Source organism: Syngnathus typhle, linkage group LG1 (assembly GCF_033458585.1).
Source record: "Syngnathus typhle isolate RoL2023-S1 ecotype Sweden linkage group LG1, RoL_Styp_1.0, whole genome shotgun sequence".
Lineage (NCBI taxonomy): Eukaryota > Metazoa > Chordata > Actinopteri > Syngnathiformes > Syngnathidae > Syngnathus > Syngnathus typhle.
The window spans coordinates 19,472,940-19,486,990 of NC_083738.1; the positions used below are offsets into that span (position 1 = coordinate 19,472,940).

At 44.0% G+C, this 14,051-nt stretch overlaps 3 protein-coding genes across 3 annotated transcripts; 2 read left to right on the forward strand and 1 right to left on the reverse strand.

Moving 5' to 3' along the window:
* Window positions 1–241: 241 nt before the first annotated feature.
* Window positions 242–2,999, forward strand: LOC133156742 (protein SPMIP2-like). The gene is made up of 5 exons (XM_061282670.1): window positions 242–284; window positions 1,113–1,300; window positions 1,615–1,841; window positions 2,021–2,079; window positions 2,732–2,999. The coding sequence occupies exons 2-5, from the start codon at window positions 1,255–1,257 to the stop codon at window positions 2,772–2,774; spliced, it is 375 nt and encodes a 124-aa protein (XP_061138654.1). The 5' UTR covers window positions 242–284; window positions 1,113–1,254; the 3' UTR covers window positions 2,775–2,999.
* Window positions 3,000–3,065: 66 nt separating this feature from the next.
* On the forward strand, window positions 3,066–6,370 carry LOC133156734 (peptidyl-prolyl cis-trans isomerase D-like). Its single transcript, XM_061282657.1, has 10 exons — window positions 3,066–3,236; window positions 3,835–3,975; window positions 4,050–4,156; window positions 4,379–4,567; window positions 4,652–4,774; window positions 4,964–5,070; window positions 5,155–5,311; window positions 5,392–5,478; window positions 5,558–5,600; window positions 5,950–6,370. Exons 1-10 carry the CDS (start codon window positions 3,152–3,154, stop codon window positions 6,036–6,038), a joined length of 1,128 nt encoding a protein of 375 aa, XP_061138641.1. The 5' UTR covers window positions 3,066–3,151; the 3' UTR covers window positions 6,039–6,370.
* On the reverse strand, window positions 6,163–13,844 carry LOC133156723 (electron transfer flavoprotein-ubiquinone oxidoreductase, mitochondrial-like). Its single transcript, XM_061282646.1, has 13 exons — window positions 13,619–13,844; window positions 12,311–12,469; window positions 11,558–11,787; window positions 11,009–11,090; window positions 10,797–10,915; window positions 10,606–10,683; window positions 10,387–10,533; window positions 8,547–8,687; window positions 8,328–8,471; window positions 7,634–7,808; window positions 7,205–7,387; window positions 6,907–7,128; window positions 6,163–6,736 (listed from the first exon to the last, which is right to left on the reverse strand). Exons 1-13 carry the CDS (start codon window positions 13,647–13,649, stop codon window positions 6,573–6,575), a joined length of 1,875 nt encoding a protein of 624 aa, XP_061138630.1. The 5' UTR covers window positions 13,650–13,844; the 3' UTR covers window positions 6,163–6,572.
* Between the last annotated feature and the right edge of the window lie 207 nt (window positions 13,845–14,051).

Below are 14,051 nucleotides of genomic sequence, written 5' to 3' on the forward strand. Positions count from 1 at the left end.
CGTATTTTCAAAATAAACTTAGCCGGAGGTACGTGTTTGAGCTCATAAGAATAATAAGATGCAAATACATCATGCTGGTTTTTAAATAGACTAAATGTCGTTAGTTTAACCACACGTGGAGGATTTTTAACTCGGTAACATGGAAGGTTTGGGCGTTTTGTCTTTTACTCTGAAGGAAACTTTCGTCATTTTCCGTCTTGGGGTACGTTGGTCGTCGTCTTACCGCTTACTTTACACGTGTGGAACCCTGACTGATTGCGGCCGCGTCAAAGCGAGAGATAAAGGTTCGAGCCATTCCGGTGACAACTTTACAATATAAACTACCAGTACTACGCGTATTATTAAGTCTTACATTAATACATACAAGTATATAGTACAAGTATTATTATTCATCTTCCCAATAGATATGTTTACAGTGTTCAGGAACAGAGAATTATTTTGGAACTATGTAGAAGTTAAGGAAGTTTTGTACTTCAAGAACCTCACGTGATGTCTACTGTACTTCAATAATGATGTAACTAATACATACTTATACTATGTAGAAGTTAAGGAAGTTTCGTACTTCAAGAACCTCACGTGATGTCTACTGTACTTCAATAATGATGTAACTAATACATACTTATATTGTGCTTCGGATCGACTCTGTTACAAAAAGATGGGAAATTACAAAGATGGGAAATTACAGCTATAATTCTTAATATTACAGTTATATAATTTCTATTCGTGGCGTCAACGTTGGGTTTTATAGTTTACTTTGAAAGAAACCTCCGGTAACTTCCCGCTTGGCAGACGGCGATCTTTCTGCCAACCTCACACAGATGAGTGTTACGGGGAGGCCCGTAGACGAGTCCATGTAGCAAGACAGAAGAGGGGTGCGGCTCAAAGTAGGCAAAACGGCGCTTTAGCTCAATCTAGTGGCAAGATATGGAACAAATGATAGTTTTATACTTATTTCTGTGTTCTGTGATCAAGTAAACGCGCGCCTCTTGTTGTTTAAAACGTTTAAAAATGCACTTTGAAGATAATTTTGTATTTTCACGTCATTTACTGGTCATCAATGGTGCTTTATTACGTTTACTAATTTTGACAGAGTTCTACCCTCCTTCCCCTAGTCACAAAGTAAATGAGGCCATCAGCAGTTCGGTTCCCATGCCAACCGATCATGACCCATGGTCACAGAGGAGGGCCTCGCTGACGTCATCTCTCAGCGGGGCACAGTTCTACGCCTGACAGAAACGTCCCGAGGAGGACATCATGCAAAACTGCAAAGAATCTGCAGGACAAAGAATTATTTTTACAGGTAAGACAGAGCTGTCATTAAGTTTCAATAAAACTATCTTATTAGAAACAGTTATGGTGGTATAGTAGTAGTATAAAAGCATGATATGATATTTAACACAACTTCAATCATTTTGGTTGCCTAGACTGTATTAATTTATTAGATTTAATTTGTTCATTCAAGAATGAACAGTTATTTGTCAGCATTTTTTTTTCCAAAACATTCCACGATTTTTTAAGTCTTGATTTTTTTTTCTGCTGTGCTCAGAAGAACCCTGACGACATTCAAGTAACTTGTATTAATTGGTGTATTTTTTTCCTCACATGCTCATTAAGGGCCGGATGGTTTCGGTGACTACCGCCCGAGGTCCAATCAGTCCCCAAATGTGGGAATGGGCGCATTGTCCCCTGGGGCCACAAGCGACCTGTCTTACCTGTGGAGGGCAGCCCCGGCTGCGCCCCCGCCTTTACCCAAGAATGGCTACGTGGGCGAAGTGGGTTGGTGCTGGCAGTACAATTCAATGTTGAACCACAACACACTGCGCAGTGGCATGCAAATTAGGGTAAAGCTTCAGAAATGATTAATTAAATACTAATTACAATACATAACTCAAATTAATTATACCAAGATGACAGTATTTTTATTTGTTTACACATGTTGCTAAATTCTTTTTAGAAGGGCATGCTTAATTTTAAGTCTGTCAATGTAAAATATATTTTTGAAAGATCAATTTCCTTTCAGAAAAGCATCACACGAATGGAAGTAGAGGCGCAAGCAAGCTCCAAGTTTTTGCAGCAATCGTAAGTCAACAAAGACCGTGTGTTTATTCGGCCACGGCTGTGCAGAATCACATGACGCATGCCAAATGGTATGGCAGTGTTGAGTGTCTTGTGTTGTTAGCTCAACTCATCCATAATGCAACACTACACTTTGGCATCCGCACACGCACAGAGCATCAGATAAGAATACCGCAGCGGATAACCATGTTTCCTCCTTCAGCGAGATTGAGTCATTTTTAAGATTTTGCAGTCTTGAATGAGGTTGGGAGCAATAAATCAGAAGCTTCTTTGCAGTCAAGTGGAGCTGATGGCCTGTCAAAATGGATATTGTGATGAATTTTTGTTGTGTATTTATCCTCAAGGGTTTGAAAAGATTTAAAAATGAGGAAAAAGATTCAATCAGACAGCACTATCTGAACATGTTTAATGGAAATCTGAAAATAAGGAAAACCAAATTTTTTAAAAAATGCTTTAAAAACAACAGCATGCCAATTGAATGGAAACATCTTTGAGAATCATTAAGTGTTTTTGTTGATTTTTTCTATTGTTTTTATATCCAGATTCATGTACAAACGGGCTATATAAAAGAGAACATTTTCATTTTATATTTTAAATTCAACATGTAAAATCCCATTTAATCTTTTTTATTTTTATTTTATTTTCCTGATGCCAGAAAGAAGATGACCACTATGCAGAAAACTCAAAACAGAGACTAGCGAAAAAATGGCAAGCAGAACCAGACGCTGGATGATTAAAATTAAATACTACTAATGATCTTTTCCTTTAACATCAAAATATAGAGACACATGGCCCAGTTTGAGTGCTTCTTATGTATATAGAAACATGTCTATTTCTGTGGACATTGTTATAATACTGTATGTACATATACCATACTGTACAAGCACATCACGATTGTGTGACGCCTTCAAAATAAAGTTGTGATGGGCTGAAAAACCGAGTCGCTCTTATTTTGATGGATCATACAAAACCTGCCACTTCCGGGGTACTTCCAGAACTTTCCCTCTTCCAGTCACACCGGCCGGCCGCCGTGTAGCTAGCTTAGCATAGGCTAACGGTTCAATAGTGTTGCAAAATGTCTCACCCAGTGCCCACCAACAAGCCGTCCAATCCTGAAAACCCTCGCGTTTTCCTCGACGTTGACATTGGCGATGCTAGAGGTAAGAAGACCCATACAATTTAATATAAAACGGTAGTAAGTATCGTAGTTACCGCTAGCCTTGTTAGCTTAGGTGTCTCGTGCTCAATCGGAACAACTTGATTGTTCGTGTTAATGTCCCAACGGATTTATTTTAAATGGACTAAGTGTGCATATCAATGTTTGCATATGGCTTGCATACGGTACATGTGTAATATTCCACTCCATGCACATGATTTGAATTTGGAGAGGCAGAGTGCGCGCCATTCATTTCCTTCCTAAATGCAGAACACTAGCTCAAGGTTTCCCGATTCGGTGCGCCTAGTGCGCACTCGCACAGTTTTTGGTTCACTCTAAATAAGTAATTGAACGTCACATTTGAGCAGTGTGACCTCAGAGGTACTATGTCCACCCTATGTACTGTCAGAGATGGTGTTATGTTCAGGTATTAACAAGCACGTATTATTTAATAGCTACACACTCCACAGCTTGTCGGAGGAGGTTAAATACAATAAATGCACAGAGAATATGGCCTCATACATAAATATTAAAAATGTTTAAATACCTTACAAATGGAGCTCTTGTACTGAAGTGCATGTCTTTTTGTTGTTTTCCCTTAGCTGGCCGAATTGTTTTGGAGCTGTTTGTTGACGTCACTCCCAAGACGGCTGAGAACTTCCGAGCCCTGTGCACTGGAGAAAAAGGCCTGGGGAAAACCACAGGGAAACCTCTGCACTTCAAAGGCTGCCCCTTCCACAGGAGTATGTGGCGTCAACATCCTGTCTTGGATTACTGTGCTTTTACGATTGAACTGTAAGTTGACTTTTCTCGACAGTTATTAAGAAGTTCATGATCCAGGGAGGTGACTTCTCCAACCAGGACGGCACGGGTGGTGAGAGCATCTACGGGGAGAAGTTTGAGGATGAAAACTTTCACTACAAGGTAAGAGAGACAACGCTGGTCTTTGTCCGCAAAACCACAAATTGTTTTGTTTATAATGTAATGTTTTTTTCATCGTTGTAGTTCTCAGTTTGTGATTTTCTTGAGCGCATTGCACACAGCAACCAAATCAATAGCTTGAGTTTTGTTTAAAAAAAAAAGGGGGGGGGCAGTAATTCATCAGATGGAATAAAAGCGGCCTCATTGCGTGCATGTTGTTGTCAGCACGACCAAGTGGGCCTGCTGAGCATGGCCAACGCAGGGCCCAACACCAACGGCTCGCAGTTTTTCATCACCACGGTGCCCACGCCACATCTGGATGGCAAGCATGTGGTCTTTGGACAAGTGCTCAAGGGGATGGGCGTGGTTAGAAAGCTCGAGGCGATCGACGCCGAAGACAGCACCCCTCTTAAGGTAAAGAAAGACCAGCGGCACACCTTTGAGAGTGAGACCATCGCAAAATGTCTGAGAAGCGACCCAAGACTTTTCTTCTTTCAGCCTTGCGTGATTGCTGACTGCGGCGACCACAAGGACGGCGACAGCTGGGGCGTTGCCAGCTGTGACAGCACGGGGGATGCCCACCATGACTTCCCAGAGGACTCAGATGTTGACTTTAAGGATGTACGTCAGCTTTTTTCCCTTATTTTGTCCAAACATTCTCACACACACACACACACACTTTGACTTTTAAATGTATTAAATTGTGTCACAAGCATGGAGCATATATGTATGTTAATACCATAAATGGTGCACTTTGCTGATTCTAATTTCCTCAAAATTGATTCTTTTCAATCATTTTCCCACCCACAGGTGGACAAAGTTGTGTCAGTGGCCGAGGACATTAAGAAAGTTGGAAACACCCTTTTTAAGAGTCAAGACTGGAATGCTGCTGTCGACAAATACAGCAAAGCTCTCAGGTTTCTCAAGTTTAATAACCAACCACTTGTATTATGATTCCAGAAGACAACAACATGGCATCTTGTCCATGCCTTTTTCTACAGGTATTTGGAAACGTGTGGCGAGCTTTTGGAGGATGAGGGTGAGGAGTCTCCGGTGCAAAAGAAGCTGGTGCCCGCTGTGCTCAGCTGTTACCTCAACACGGCTGCCTGCAAGTTAAAGCTGCAAATGTGGCAGGAGGCCGTAGACAGCTGCAACGAGGTTTGGCGTTGACAGACTTAGCCACTAGGTGGTGATACTACGCTATAAGTATGCTCAATCGTCTCGATTTTTCTTTGTAGGCTCTGGAGCTGGACAAAGGCAACACCAAGGCACTTTTCCGCAGGGCTCAGGCCTGGCAGGGTCTCAAAGAGTATGGCGAAGCCATGGTAACATATTTGATACTTCAAACGTCCAAATTGTCTGGAACCAAATTGGTTTGTGCTAATACCTCCATTTTATTTGCAGTCTGATCTGAAGACCGCTCAGGGAATAGCGCCAGAAGACAAAGGTGAGTGTTTGCCTTTGTTGAGAAACTGCAAGATAAGCATGCCAGATCGAACGCAGCCGTTGTAATAATAATTAGGTCTGGGCCATATTTACACCAAGCCGTCTGATTGACTCTATTTAATGAGCCAGGCAGCACTAATTTAACATTTTCAAAGATAGACATTTGATGGTCTGTGCACCTCCTGTGCAGGCGTACCATATTAACAATTCTGACACCCCGAATCCATCATGTTCACTCCATGGTCTGCGCATCTCTAATGCAGCCGATTCACATTCACAACAGCAAAGTGAAAAATATAGAGCGTGACTACCATCCTCAATTACTCATACTTGTTAACTTTCTCCGGCAGCCATCAGCAATGAGATGAAGCGTGTGCAGATCCAAGTCCAGCAGGAGAAAGAAAGAGAGAAGAAAATCTACGCCAAAATGTTTGCCTAAATTCCCCCCTTCGTTTAATCCGCCTCCTGATGTAACGAAGCTCAAGTCGTTTTTCGATACTGAATGGCAAATGTGGTCACCATTTTGTCCTTGGAACGTATGACAAGATCCTCAGCGAGCGCACAACAGTCAACTAGTTTATTCACTGATGTAACATGTAAAGTACAACAAAATGTACCAGGAATAAATGTTAACTTATCAAAAATGCTATCCGTAAGTCCGTATTTAATATACTTGAAGGCCACTACTATGCAAATATGTTGAAGCCTCACTTTTTTGTGTGGTAGCGGTGGTGTCACATCATAAATAAAATCCGGTCTCTTTAAACATGATTTGTGTCCATACAGTACATACATAGATACACTACCGGTCAAAAGTTTGACCACACTTGTGATACAATGAGACAGCATATCCAAACTTTTGACAGTATAAAAGCAACAAGAGGCACATTTTTACCGGCGAGAGGCCCTGAATATTCTTTCGGTCGTGGTTCAAGTTTACCGTATTTTCCTGAAACGGTGGCCGGGCCAGTGTTTACATTCCATTGTAGGCCGGTCCACCTCCACCCTCGGGAACCACCCAGTTGATGTTCTGGCTGGGGTCCTTGATGTCACACGTCTTACAGTGTACACAGTTCTGAGCGTTGATCTGCAGCCGCATGCCGTCACCCGATTCCACGGGAACGTACTCGTACACGCCTGAGAAAAACGTGGAATGCAAAGTATGGGATCAGGACATTTATTGTAACTATAAGATCTAATTTACCACATTCAGAGTATACATGTCTGTGCACTTTGAATATCTAATGGTCTTTGCGCTTCTCACTCGGACCCCATGTTATTTCAGGGTCTGCGCACAGGGTATTTACCTGCCGGGCAGAAGCGTTGTTCAGGCCCGTCGTAGATGGCTAGGTTCCTGTCGACAGGCACGTTGTCGTCCATGAGGGTAAGGTGGGCGGGCTGGTCCCCCTCGTGGTTGGTGCCACTGAGCGCCACGGAGGAAAGCAGGTCAAAGCTGATCTTCCCATCAGGCTTAGGGTACTCGATGGGTGTGCAGTCTTTGGCTGGCTTCAGCTGGTCGGCGTCGCGGCCTGACGCGCACCCAAACCAGATAAGGCGATTCTGGTAAGACGAGGTCGAACCATATTTCGGCAAATTGTGACTCACCGCAGTGTTTGAGCGTCCATGGCTCTTTGCCCCTCAGGATCCAGTAGAAGAGTCCTGTGTAGACCATGCCGCCATACAGGCCAAAGTAGTTGTGGAAGGACGGACGGATGTTCCTAACGGCGTGGAGCTCCTTCCACACCCACGATGCCTTCAGGGCCTCGGCGTACTCGGGAACATGCAGACCTAAAGGACCAAATTTCAACCCGCTGAAGAGTCTGTGCACTACTAATGCAACGTTTACATCTCATGATCCTTGCACCTCTAACACGTCACAATTAATGGTTTGCAACCCCTCAAATGTAGCACGGTGTACTGACATGAACTTCAAATGGCCGGTGAAGGTCCAATGTACCATATTAATAATATTCAATTGCCAGTACATCAAATGTTGCTCTTCAACAGTCTGTGCACCGCTATTGTATTTTGTACCTGCGGTCTCCGACCCGCCGTTTTCAGCCGCTGCCAGCAATTGTGGGAAAATGGTCTCCGCTGCCAGCATGCCGCTCTTCATGGCCGTGTGCGTTCCTTTGATCTTTGGCACGTTCATAAAGCCGGGGCTGCAGCCGATCAGTAGGCCGCCCGGGAACGTCAGTTTGGGGACAGACTGCGCCAGACAACAATATTTTTAGTTTCCTAAATTGCCTGAGGGCAGTTCATAATGTTGAAGTTTGATGACAAAATACAACACAAAAGCAGTTTGTTCGCCATTTTGCAAATCAAGCCCACATCTTTCAAAGATAATCTTGTCCTCAGCTCAGGCAGTTTCACTGATCAACATTGAAGTTAGTTTAGTAAGCCCCTACATGAGTTTTCACAATCAACACAAAAATGTGTTGTCAATCTTAATGAGATCTGCAAAAAGTCTTCAGGCCTGCAATTGAACCGCTATTTGGTGTGAAGACGCCATTTTGGGCAAATTCCAGCACTTGTTCTTTGACAAACCCAACGAAAGAATTAAAAAGATGAGCCACGACTCGAAGCAATTATCTCAGACTGTTTCGCGCCAATGTCGTTCAACAGGGTTACCGCGACAACATTTGAAGATCATTTTGAATTACAGCAATGAAAAAGTTTAGGATCGGTCTTGTGTGTCCATGAATTTCTTCTATAGCTCAAACCTTACCTGGAAGCCACCCTCGTTCAGGGCGCGGGCTCCGTACGCGATCCTGTTGCCTCCCTCCAGTGTGGGGGCGACAAAAGGATGATGCTTCCACCGCTGGAACTCCCGGAAGGGGCTCAGGTAAGGGTTGGAGTAGTCCAGACCCACCTGTGTGCAACCAACATGACCATTTAATGGGTATTGTTTGAGTTCAGAAAAAAATGTACACCAATTCCAACTCACCACAAAGCCCAGAGCTACCAGGGGCTCGCCTTCGTTCAGGTGATACAGGAAGGATCCGCCGTACGTGTTCCTGTTGAGAGGCCAGCCCACCGAATGCTCCACTCGGCCCGGACGCCACTTCTTCTCATCGATGCTCCACACCTCAAATCAACGCAAAATAATCATCATGCAAAGGACTTACGCACCACATGTTGCAGTCCGTGCGTATGCGTAGCGCGATGTATTCGTTGCGAAGTCAGTGAATTAGGCGCGAGGTGTTCACTGGTGTGAAAAGGGACCACATTACAATGTTTTTCAGCATACTACATGCCTTCTTACTAACAGTTTGGTGTTGCACTCCAGTTAGTTGATATTGCAATAAAAAGTGCTGCATTGCATCACTCAGATACTGATGATAGTCACCAAGTTTTGTGGAAGCGGATCTCGCAATTTTAACTACCGTTTTTTTCCATGTATAGTGCGCCCCCATGTATAGTACGCACCCCTAAAAATGGCATGCTGATGCTGGAAAAAAGCTTGTACCCATGTATAATACGCACCCAATTTTTATGAATTTTTTTAAAAAAAAAAATTTTTTTTTTTTTTTTTTTTTAAGTCCCAATGACAGTCACACACGCAGGGAGGCAATGGGTCCCATTTTTATAGTCTTTGGTATGGTCTTAACTAGGCTGGATGTAATTTTTTTTGTTGGCGTTGATTTCTCCGACTGCCCGTAAACGCACCACCGCGCTCCGTGCGCATGGAGCGTGTTTGAAGTGAACAGCAGAGAAGAAAGGAACAAGGCAAAGTGTTGTGAAATAAAATATTACCTGTAATACGGATTTAGGTAGAGAACTGAACTCTCGCTCTTTATATAGCTGACGTGTCTTGCTCATCCGTTCTGCGCATCTGTAATGGCGGCCTCCGTATGATATCCGGTTTGCGTGTGTGCGAGAGCGAGAGAGAGAGAGCGCGCGAGAGAACGCTCAACCGTAGCGCGCCGCCGACCGCCCAACTGCACCGGGCTGGTCGATTATTGTGACAGAGCCGTCGCTGAAATTTAGAAGATATTTTTAAAGTCCTGATGTACTTTCTAAAATTTAAGTGGACCTCAGTGCGCACTGCGCAGGGAGCTTAATTTGGTGCAGCGCGCCGGGCGCTCACTGTCGCATTGCTTAAAGAGCGCCTTTGTGTTTTAGGATGAACAGCAGAGACCAAAGGAAGAAGGCAAAGTGTTGTGAAATAAAATATTACCTGTAATACGCATTTTGTTATTTGCTGATTGAAACTGCTAATTAAACTGTGAATTGAAACTAATAGGAAGAAAACAACTCTCGCTCTTTATATAGCTGACGTGTCTTGCGCATCCGTTCTGTGCATTTTATTTCACAACACTTTGCCTTTCTTCTCTGCTGTTCACTTCAAACACGCTCCATGCGACCGCAATGCTCTCGTATCAGACGCTTGCTCGATCACCTGCTCGTTTGCTGTCCCGTGCGCGCACGAAGCGCGGTGGTGCGTTTAAGGGCAGTCGGAGAAATCAACGCCAACAAAAAAAATTACATCCAGCCTAGTTAAGACCATACCAAAGACTATAAAAATGGGACCCATTGCCTCCCTGCGTGTGTGACGATCATTGGGACTTAAAAAAAAAAAAAAAAAAAAAAAATTAAAAAAACATATATATTTTTTTTTTTTTCTTTTGTACCCATGTATAATGCGCACCCCGGATTTTAGGACAATAAATTAGTAAAATTTTGCGCACTATACACGGAAAAAAACGGTAAACTGTGAATGGCAGTTACTGCATGGATGAGATTATTACACTAGGTGACCTTTAAGGCGCCAGGGTGTCGGTTACCTCCTTGAGACCGATGGCGTACGTCTGCGGCTCGCAGTTTTCACGCAGGTTGAAGTGCTTGTAGAGCTGCTTGGCGAGATGGCCGTGACATCCCTCTCCAAACAACGTCACCTTCGCGTGGAGCTCCATCCCCCGCTCAAAGATGTCCTGGACACAGATGCTCATTGGCCGCAAATTCCTTACATAGCCAATAGAATTTGGCGTGTGCTTGTAGGGTACCTTCGGTGAGCCGTCTTTGGCGATGCCGACGTCGTTGGTGGCTATTCCTTTGACGCTTCCGTCTTCGTGGAACAAAACCTTCACAGCACAAGAGACACAAAGTGAAGAAACATGACAAACCAACAGACAGAACAGGATGACATGATTTAAAACGGATTGCTATATTTCATTCAAAATGTCAAAAGCGTGACCTCGGAGGCGGCATAACCGGGATACAACTCCACCCCGAGTTCCTCGGCCTGCTCGCCCAGCCAGCGGACAAAGTTGCCCAGTCGCACTATGTAGTTGCCATGATTCCTCATGGGCAGACCTGTCTCACACACACACACACACACACCAATCCATTTCGACTCTTATCGTGACACAATTGATACAGAGCATATATGCCACCGACCAACAGTACCTGGTAACATGGGCACGGGGATCCTGTGCTTCTCTGTCAAAATGCTGAAGATATCCTCCGTCACTGGCGTGTTGAGCGGAGCCTGAGGCAAGAAAGAGAGGAGACACATTGGTATTTAACTTAAGATGATGATCGTATGCAAGGACAGGCACGGCTCAGAGTCAATACACAAGTGAGGAAACATTCATTCAGTTCATTCTTTGGGCGGATTTAACTCAAGGATGGCCGCCACCACCAGACAGAAACCTTATTTTACAATATGTTGGTGAAAAGTACAAAATGACGCTATAAAAATGTTACAATAGAGGTACTATTTTTATTCATGCTTTCATCTCATTCATTAGCCTGGGTATGGTATGCAACTAGCATTAGTTCTTCAAAACAGGCTTTCAAGCAGGGTTACAAACGAAGGTTCGGTTTGGAAAATGGGGTTTCAAGACTCTTCTCAAATAAGCAACTTGTGATCCAATGGCAGCAGAGGTGTTTCCAATCAAACCTGGAAAAGCCTCCGCTGCTTCAAGCTGCAAGAAGTCGGCGTCGGAAGCTCACCCCTCGTTCCTTCCAATCAGGGAAGAGTTCGTGGAGCGCGCTGGGCTCCAGGCAGGCCCCCGACAGCGTGTGCGCCCCCATTTGAGACGCCTTCTCCACCAGGCACACGCGCAGCTCCTTCTCCTGCTCGTTAGCTAGCTGCTTGAGGCGAATGGCGGCCGACAGACCGGCGGGACCCCCTCCCACGATCACCACGTCCGCCTCGTCCGCGAACCTTTCCATTTCCACGCCTGAGGAAAACCCACTTGTCACTGACGGCTCTCGCATCGCATATGCAGAATGACTGACAGCTCATTACACTGGCTTCACCGCAGGCTTGTGTTAAATAACGATATGAACTGCGACACTGGGATAAACCTGGGACGTCTACAAAGCTCAGGAATTGTTTCGGAATAAAATAGTCTTTCCAGTCACATCCCTTACACAGTGCGCAATTAGCACCCCGTGATTTGTTAAAAGAATTGATTGTAGAACTATAGAGAAACCTGTAGAAATGGTTCACAGAAACAAACTCCTCCTATGGCCATTTTTGTCCACAGACCTCGACCTTGCTGTGGAGGAATGAAAAAGTGGATACAACACACACACACCTTTTTTGTGTGATATTATTTTTGAAAAAATAAGTACAGAGGGCAGTGTGTATGGACAGAGTAACCGCAACTTCCACCCCACCAGCAATTCATTCTTACACACGTTGATGGACCCAGCCTCCGCTGTACACACTTTTCACAGGACCCATACAAAGTAACTGACCTTCCCATCTTGGATCTTTGTCCCGAGGGTGTACGGTGTAGTGTGTTGTGATGCGAGGCGCAGACCCCGAGGAGCAGCTCCGTCTGTGTAATGTGGTGTACAGCTGAGGTGACGTGTGCTCTCCCTGCACCGTCTTCAAAGCCCTGATACACCTGTGGGCTGTAGGAAGAGGACAACAGTTAAGAGCACATCGAGCTGCTTGCCAATTGGACCAGGCGTAGCCGTTTTATGATCAAATAATTATACACGATTGTCTGATAAAATACTAGACAGGGCGTTGGCCCGACCTCCTGAGCAAGAGCATTCCCAGGACCCCCCCCCCCCCCCACACACACACACACACATACATACTGACACACACAAACACTCTCAAACGATTGTTGATGATAGGGCATGAAGATATTCCAAGGGATCCGCAAAATGTGAGTTAGGAAAATCTTTTTGGGGCTGTAGAGATCACTCCGTGGACCAAGCATCACAGTGAAGTATGCTATGGAGGTTCTTCCTAACATTTTGACCAAATTGGGAAAAAGTCCAAGTGCTAAAAATACATGCGAGTTCATATGTGACGATAAAACCCATAAAAGGGATAACCTGACTTAAACATCTCACAGGTTAAATATTAACTTTGGAGTTGAGTTTAAAAAAAAAAAAAAAAAAACGTGATTGTGAACGTGTTTACAACACTGAGCACAAAGCCGTAAATTTAAAAAAATATAGGAATGATCAATACTGTATGACTTGACATATGACTTGCTTGAACATTAGTGGAAGCGCCCCCCCCCCCTCCACTTGTTTACCTTTTACTAGTAACATGGGACCTGCTAGAAAATAAATAAGTTGCACTTGGAAATATCCGAGTTACTTTCTATCTTTAGATAACACATCCCACAATCTCAAGCAATGCATTTGATAACTGAGCAGGTGCAACATTGCAAAACACAAACTTTGTACTGGCCTATTATTTTTTTGTTCAAAAAAAGAAATACAAACCCCTCCCAACAAGCGAATTATTTTATTGTTGACATACCCTATTAAAATGCAACAACGAGTATACGTGATATATGTAAGCAAAGTTGATGACCCATATTCCAAATGAACTTTACCCTACATTTTAGCATGGTGCTAAAATACATGCTAATGCTAGCACATACTGCAGCATTTCTGTGTGCGTCACACACAAGGACATACGTTTAAATAAATGTTATTACATACAAGAGAGCGATTTAAGCTTCTAAAATATGCCTTCGTTTCACGTCTCTGTGAATTAGCAAAGGATTTATTAAGTTTGCAGCTAGCCCGACGTACCTTTACTCGAGTATCTGCTAGCTGGGAACATCTCGCCACAGCTGGTGACTTTCTGCTACTGTTTTCTCCGAGGACACGAGAAGCCTCTGTTGTCCCGTAGTGACCGACAAGAAAATTACGTAAGCGGGTACGACTGACACGTTTTAACCTTAAGGATAGCTTGTCTCATAATACTGCCATTGGGGAGGAGTGGGGGCACGACGCGAATGAACCGCGCATGCGCACGTCTATAACTTTACACAACCGAGCCTGCTGGAACCGAGTTGTGGGCTCTTCCTGTATTCTGATCTTCACGTCGTCTTTAAAAACATATAAAGTTCTGTGATCATTTTAAAATGCATTAAATATTGCGTTTATATTTCATTAGTATTTCCTAAATGTATTCAGTACCCAAATATTTTAGACCAGTAGAATGGTCAAATCCGTTCTCCGG

Coding starts and splice junctions, on each gene's coding strand:
- LOC133156742 (XM_061282670.1), top strand. CDS start 1,255: ATGCAAAACTGCAAAGAATCTGCAGGACAAAGAATTATTTTTACAG. Junction 1,301..1,614: donor ACAAAGAATTATTTTTACAG/GTAAGACAGAGC, acceptor ATGCTCATTAAG/GGCCGGATGGTTTCGGTGAC. Junction 2,080..2,731: donor TCCAAGTTTTTGCAGCAATC/GTAAGTCAACAA, acceptor TCCTGATGCCAG/AAAGAAGATGACCACTATGC.
- LOC133156734 (XM_061282657.1), top strand. CDS start 3,152: ATGTCTCACCCAGTGCCCACCAACAAGCCGTCCAATCCTGAAAACCCT. Junction 3,976..4,049: donor AGGCTGCCCCTTCCACAGGA/GTATGTGGCGTC, acceptor TTTTCTCGACAG/TTATTAAGAAGTTCATGATC. Junction 5,071..5,154: donor AAATACAGCAAAGCTCTCAG/GTTTCTCAAGTT, acceptor CTTTTTCTACAG/GTATTTGGAAACGTGTGGCG.
- LOC133156723 (XM_061282646.1), bottom strand. CDS start 13,649: ATGTTCCCAGCTAGCAGATACTCGAGTAAAG. Junction 10,916..11,008: donor CCCCGTGCCCATGTTACCAG/GTACTGTTGGTC, acceptor TGTGTGAGACAG/GTCTGCCCATGAGGAATCAT. Junction 10,534..10,605: donor CCAAAGACGGCTCACCGAAG/GTACCCTACAAG, acceptor ATCTGTGTCCAG/GACATCTTTGAGCGGGGGAT.